A 6731-nucleotide genomic window follows, 5' to 3' on the forward strand; every position below is an offset into this window, starting at 1 on the left:
ACACAGTATGCACTATTGTATAGTTGTTAAAGTATAAGTTGGGACCATTAAGAAAAATATATTGATTTCTCACTAAAAACGTTGTTGATCTGCCACTGTCTGTTGTGGTTGTAAAAGGCAGTTCCTTATACACACCTGCTGCATTATTTGCCAGATTTGTTTAATAAAATAAACCTTATCAATTGTTGTACTGTACAACATACTATATGCTACTAAGCTTGCCAACAGGAGAAACATTTGCTACTCTCTTTTCAACTCCATTCCTGATTGTCATTTTTATTAAAGAAAATGCATCATCACTGCAAGCAATATATGCTTTTAACACTGTCACTGATTTATCTCTAATGTCCAGCAATTATCAAAAAAATAGAAGCAACTTCTTCATGTCGGCTCAGTTAGATAGTATCTCAAATGACAAGACTTGCACCAGAAAGCAATGACATCAGCCTCATCTAAGGAGGTACTGTCACTGCTTGTCATCATATAGTAACAAGGCCATGTATGTGGCATTGAACTGAAAAATAATTAATGGGGTGGGGAAGAATTTCTCATTATTTTCAAATCATTGATCATATTTTGTTATACTTTTAAAATCAATATATTTATGATCAAGAACACTCATCTCAGTACCAGATGTAATGGCACTGCCCTTGGGTATTATTCTAACTCCGCACCTGTAATAAATGAGTTATGCTCACACAATTTTGTAGCTTGTATGTAACATGGTTTTGCAATTATCAATTTGCCTGTGAACTGTGAAATGTGGATGCCTGAAGGCATCACTCCATTGACCCTAAACAAATAAGAAATATTATAGGTGTTTACTAGGCTAATGACCACAATGGCCCTATAAGCCTAGCCATGCATCCTAAATCTCTGACAAGTTTTGGTACCCTTGATAAGTGCAAGCAGGGGCTTGGGAGATGAAACATTTATAAGCAGGGGCCTGGGAGATTAACCATTTTCAGGTTGCATGTGTCCAATAAAGACATAAGTGCCAAACCAGGGATGAATTTCTTGATCCCCATCCAATTGTCCAAGTTGCACTTGAATTGGGTTAGGAAGGAACTTTGCTTCACATGGATGGGGAGCCTGTTTCAGAGACAAGGTAGTTTCTGCGATACATACCTGTCTCTCCATATTTACATCACAGGCAGGGTTTAAGTCTTTAGAACAGGTAATTTTGGTGCGGTTTGTTTTGCAGATGTGCAGAAGGTCCCTCAGAGTGGGGTCTGACAATGCCCTGTATGCCAGACATAGATCTTCCCTCAACAGCCTGTAGGAGACAGAATACAGGGATATGGTCTTGAGGCAGTCTGCATAGGATATGTTACTTACAGCTTGTATTCTTTTAGTGAGGAATCTCTGTGGACATTCCAGTTGTTGGGTATACCTGGTTAGGTAAATAGCAAAGGGAGCATTGTACTCAATGACAGTTCTGATTAATGCAGAATAGAGTGGAACAATGACTTCCTTGGACCTAGATGCCATACCTTTGTTTATAAATTGTGCAACTTAGAATGATTTCCTCAATACTGTAGACACATGATGGCTAAAGGTTAGATTACTATGCGTGTCCCTAAGTCCCTGACTACCAGGTCAGCTCTAAGGGGTTTGTTGTCAGTATAATAATTACAAGGGGTGGATGACATCCCAAAGGATACTATTGTGCATTTCTTGGCATTTAGTTTTATTCTATGGCTGTGACACCAATTGTTTGTGTCAGCCCTCCCTGAAAACATTTGTGTCATTGTGGGATTTAGTGACAGCTCCTAATTTGCAGTCATCTGCAAATGTAGTTTCCCAGAGGCCAATGACTTTGGCCTTGACTTCAGAGAAGTAAATGCCAAAAAGGAGTGGTCCCAGGACCGATCCCTGTGGGACTCCACTTGTGAATGGCCTCTTTGTAGAGCTGGACTCTCCAATTCTAACTTCCTCGGTCTTGCCTTTGAGGCAGTTGGCTGTCCATGGGTGACATACAGGTTTGTACCTAACCTCACTGTTCCAGGCTGCAATTATGTCTAGGTTTTTCTACTTTTTATGGTAGCCAAAGATGACCCAATTATTTGGTTTAATATCAGGCTTTAATATTTCAATTTCTAATTTGGATATTCAGTAATTTTAGACCCTGAAAGATGGTGGACTGAATACTATAATTTGGCTGTAGGTGTGACTGTGCATGTTTGTGGTATGAAAGAATGACCATGGCAGGGTTAGCCACTCACAGTTGTGAACATTGGCAAAAGGTGATGATCACTGTTAATGTGACACCTTGACCTCATGTACAAAAATGGGGAGAAGGGATTGATGCTGATGCCAAAATATTACATGTCAGAGATAAAGGAAATGAACACTTGCATCTCCACCATAAAATATTAAATTCTGAGTTACTGAAAGAAGAGAATGCCTTTCAGATAAAGAATAGTAGTGGTTCTAAATACTGAAAATATTTGGTTATGAAGGATTTTATGAAATGGTGTGTGCATTGGAATTCTACATTTGAATTAACTAGCCTATTTAATGGTTAACAGTATGTCTCTCTAATTTACCAGCTGTTGAATCTGAAGTTTATTGCAACTCTGGAATGTTGTTATTCACTAGATTTGGTGTAGTTTACAAATTGTTCTTGCAATCCTCGTGTATTTGTTTCCTGATTTTCTAATTGTTATTACAACTGTGCCATATTTGGTCTGATATAATAAAAAGAATAGGCTCTGTTTCTGTCCAGAAGGTGGTCATGTTATTCTAACTTCCTATTAAGCCACACGACACCTGGAGCACAATGCTATGCATTTCACCATTTCACCATTTCACAACAGGTCACTAGTTGCAGCAAAACCACATTCTCAGGAATACGATGAGCCGGTGGTACAAGCAGATTGCCTTGAAGTCTCTTACAGTACTAGGGTAGGTTACTTTAACAGGAAAGGGATTATTATGGCAGATATTTATAATGGGGGTATAATTTTGGATGTAATGAAGTCTAATGTATGAATAAGCTGTTTGGTGCTATAGTGAAAGAAAAGTTTTTAGAAAGAGGGGGACCAAAGTCAGTACCACAGAATTAGGGAGCTTTCCCAAAGATTGTTATACTTTTATGATAGCAATCTAACAAAAATAAATGGGGGCAAGGAATGGGCTAAGTTAAAGACAGTGAAAACATGGAAACAAAGAATTAACACAGAAGAAATTAAGTCCTGGAATAACATATAAGGGGCATGATTTATGAACTCTTCTGCACTGGTGAGTGTGTTAGCAGATACCAGCAGAGTAAGATACACACATGTGTGATACTAGCACAATGTGTTCTTTCCCATGGATACTGTTGATTTTGTCATAAATTGTTCAGGTTAGGACAAAATAAAGTGCTTCTTTACAAAACAGTGCAGACAATAGCTGGTTAAATCAGAAAATGTGAACTTAAATTCCATAGGAATGTATAACAATCAAAATATTAACAGATCATATATGGTATAATGTGGCAGTGTACTATAACATCATACAGTTTGTTAGTGCACCCGCCGTGGAGTGAATGGAAGGATCTGGGAAATGAATGGCAGTGCAGTGGGTAAGGTGTGTCTATGACTGTTCTGCTGCTGGCCCATACACTGCAGCTCAGAATCTGTCATCTCCAGAGCTGAACATCAAGAAGAGGAAAAGTAAGCATTTGTCTGTCTGTATTTGCAAAGAGACTAATATACATAGAAAAAACACTCCAAAAATAGGCTGGGTCCCATCCTCAGGACCATTATACTATGCTGACGGTCTACTTGGGGCAGCTCTAATTCTGTTCCCCATGAATTGTCAATCATAAAATATTTGCTTATAATTTGATCTGTGGAGCTTTTCTCCCCAGGCCTCCACTGAAAATGGACATGCATCCAGTCAGACTTTCCCAGTCAACAAATGTAAAATAAATAAATAAATAAATAATCATCATGTAGACAGGCCCCATCCCTTCAAATGTGACACTGCTGCTGAGCTTATCAGAAAATGCACTACAACCATTCATTTTGAAGGTGAGTATATTTTGTAATTTCATTTTCATATGCCAAAGGATATGGATGCAATACTATCTTACATAAGAATGTGCAGATAAGACAAGAGTTGTTATTTTACTGTTTTAGATATCAGTTGAAAGTGTTAATCATTTTGTCTTTAACTTTTAGCCATTTGTTATACATGACATGGAAACGCTTCAGTTAGCAGAGAAGACATTGGTAGCAAAAATGGTAGCGAATGGAATACAAAACAAGGAGGCAGAAGTTCGAATCTTCCACTGTTGTCAGTGCACGTCAGTAGAAACTGTAACAGAACTGACAGAATTTGCAAAATCTATTCCTGGTTTTCCTGATTTAGACTTAAATGATCAAGTAACCTTATTAAAGTATGGAGTATATGAGGCAATGTTTGCTATGTTGGCATCTATTATGAACAAAGATGGGCTACTTGTGGCCTATGGAAATGGTTACATTACACGTGAGTTTCTGAAGAGCTTAAGGAAACCTTTTTGTGACATAATGGAGCCCAAGTTTGAATTTGCGATGAAGTTCAATGCACTACATTTAGATGACAGTGATATCGCTCTGTTCGTGGCTGCCCTTATTTGCTGTGGAGGTAAGTTGAAGCTGAATAACAAATCTACCTACACTACATAGCATTCTTTAAATCATACATATGTATTCATCTTTTGCTATGCCATGAATCCCCTCTATAGTTTGGCCACTTTTACTGACCTTTGTGATAAATACAGTTTGGGGATAAAACTCTATATGCAAACAAGGTGGATGATGATGTTGTTACATTTACTATTAGCAAGCTATTTAGTGGTGATAAAAATACATCTTGTGGATGCAGAAAATGAATATAATGTCCATGATTTTCAAAGCTACTTAAAATATTTAAACATAATTTCAAAGGCAGCATTGCTAGTTATCAGTGTGCATAAGTAGGTGATACATCAGAGTGCTCAGGCACTTAGACTTGTCTCAAATGCTTGTACTGTACATGAGTACAAGAATATATGCAAAAACCTTTTGCAACCTTCAGAGGAATCATATTGTCAGTGCAGTCTGCATTTTGCCATCATCGTTTAATAGTGTTTTTTATGATGACCTTCTGATCCTTAACAGCACTGCAACCAATTTTATGAAACTGTTATTGATAAGCATTAGCAGCATCTATAGTAAATAAAAAACCATAAACTTTAAACATGCATTTTTAAATGGGAGGTTAATAAGAGTTGTCGCTAACATTTCAATTGCTTCCTTGCCTGTGCCACTTGTGTTCCTTTGAAATTGAAAAGTATTACAAAAGTCACTTTCTTTTTGAAGACCAGCAGCAGAATATCCTCTCCATGCATCACTAAGAATTTTTTTATGCAAGTATGACAATTTATAGACTAAATTTTGTGCCTGATTTATACTGGTTGACTAGTGTGATAGGCAGAATCACTCACATTCCAGGGCTGTACTAGCAGGTGGAGCTCTGAGTGAAGTGCATTGTTTCTGTAGCGTAGCTGCCTGCAGGCTTTCTCCAGACAGCATAGGGAAATTTGGCAGCAGTCAGCCAGTCCCATATATGTCTCCAGGAAATGAATTGGGATCTAACTAGTGGAGATTTGCACATTTATAAATGATTATTGGTCACTGCAGCTTTAAGGCATCATGAAGATGTGGATCGTTTGAGAAAGTAAGTTTGTCATCTTTATATCTAATGTTGCATATACGAAAAGAGTAAAGAAGTCAGAAGTAAAAGACAGGAAAACAGAAATATAAGATATGAAGTTCCCCATCATGCTGCTGTGCAGATCTTGACCAGAGGAAGTCAGTGGCCTTTCAAAATGGTATAATATTTGCACCCAACTGGCAGAGCATAGCCCAACTTAGGGTAATAAGGATGAAGCAGTAGAATGGAGAGCTGTTAATCTGCAAAGATGTGCAAATTAGTTCTTTTCTTGCAATATAGGTCAAAAATGTCCCTGTTTTTACAGGGTCATCCCACATTTGGCCTCAGAATTCTAGTTCATGGGATGTGATCAGCATGATTTTGTGTTGAAACATACAATGCAGTTGTACACTTCTTGCTCCTCAGAAAACTTGTTCTAATGTAAACCAGCTTTTTAAGCAAATCACACCAGTAAGCAGTCTATTGGAAGTTTGAAACTCAATACTGTGAGTCCTGAAACTGTGAATAATTAATTAATTATCTTTTTTAAATTAATATGGAAGTGTGTTGAAAGCATTTTTTCCACTGAGTGAGCCCACCTACACCCATAATGTGGGGACTACACTCTCACATCCCCACTGCCTACATTATAATAATTCTAAGACTGCTGTACCTCAGAGATGAATACATATTCTGAGATACAAGCAGTCTTGGATTTAGTATGTATTTCTCTAGAATCACACTTAAATTCTTTCAGTTCAGAGAATGACAGTCTTCAGACACAGCAAGATCCCATACCAGTATTCTAAAGCTCTCCCTGCTGTGGGGCTTTTGTCCATCATCACTTTTTGGTTTTCCTGAACTCTTGAGTGAGCAGGCTGAGAGATATGATGGGCATGGAATGAATTCTGGAATCCTGCAGACAGCAAAACAACATGAATCAAAAGACACACAAGGTTAAATACTGTCAGGCTAAGCTAAGCATCTGTGACCACTAGGTCTAATCTTAGGGGTGTATTATCAATGTGGTAGTTTACAGGGGTAGTCGCCTTCTCAAAGGATAC

General features: G+C 37.9%; 1 protein-coding gene across 2 annotated transcripts in view; it reads left to right on the top strand.

Moving 5' to 3' along the window:
- Positions 1-6731, top strand: part of PPARA (peroxisome proliferator activated receptor alpha) — a 952408-nt gene that overhangs the window by 925223 nt on the left and 20454 nt on the right. For both annotated transcript variants that reach the window (XM_044088095.1, XM_044088096.1), the window contains one exon: positions 4170-4617. In XM_044088095.1, the coding sequence (XP_043944030.1) occupies positions 4170-4617 (448 nt within the window). The remainder of the gene's footprint in view (positions 1-4169; positions 4618-6731) is intronic.

The sequence above is a fragment of the Protopterus annectens genome, chromosome 11.part0, assembly GCF_019279795.1.
Source record: "Protopterus annectens isolate FY-2018-M chromosome 11.part0, PAN1.0, whole genome shotgun sequence".
Taxonomy (NCBI): domain Eukaryota; kingdom Metazoa; phylum Chordata; order Ceratodontiformes; family Protopteridae; genus Protopterus; species Protopterus annectens.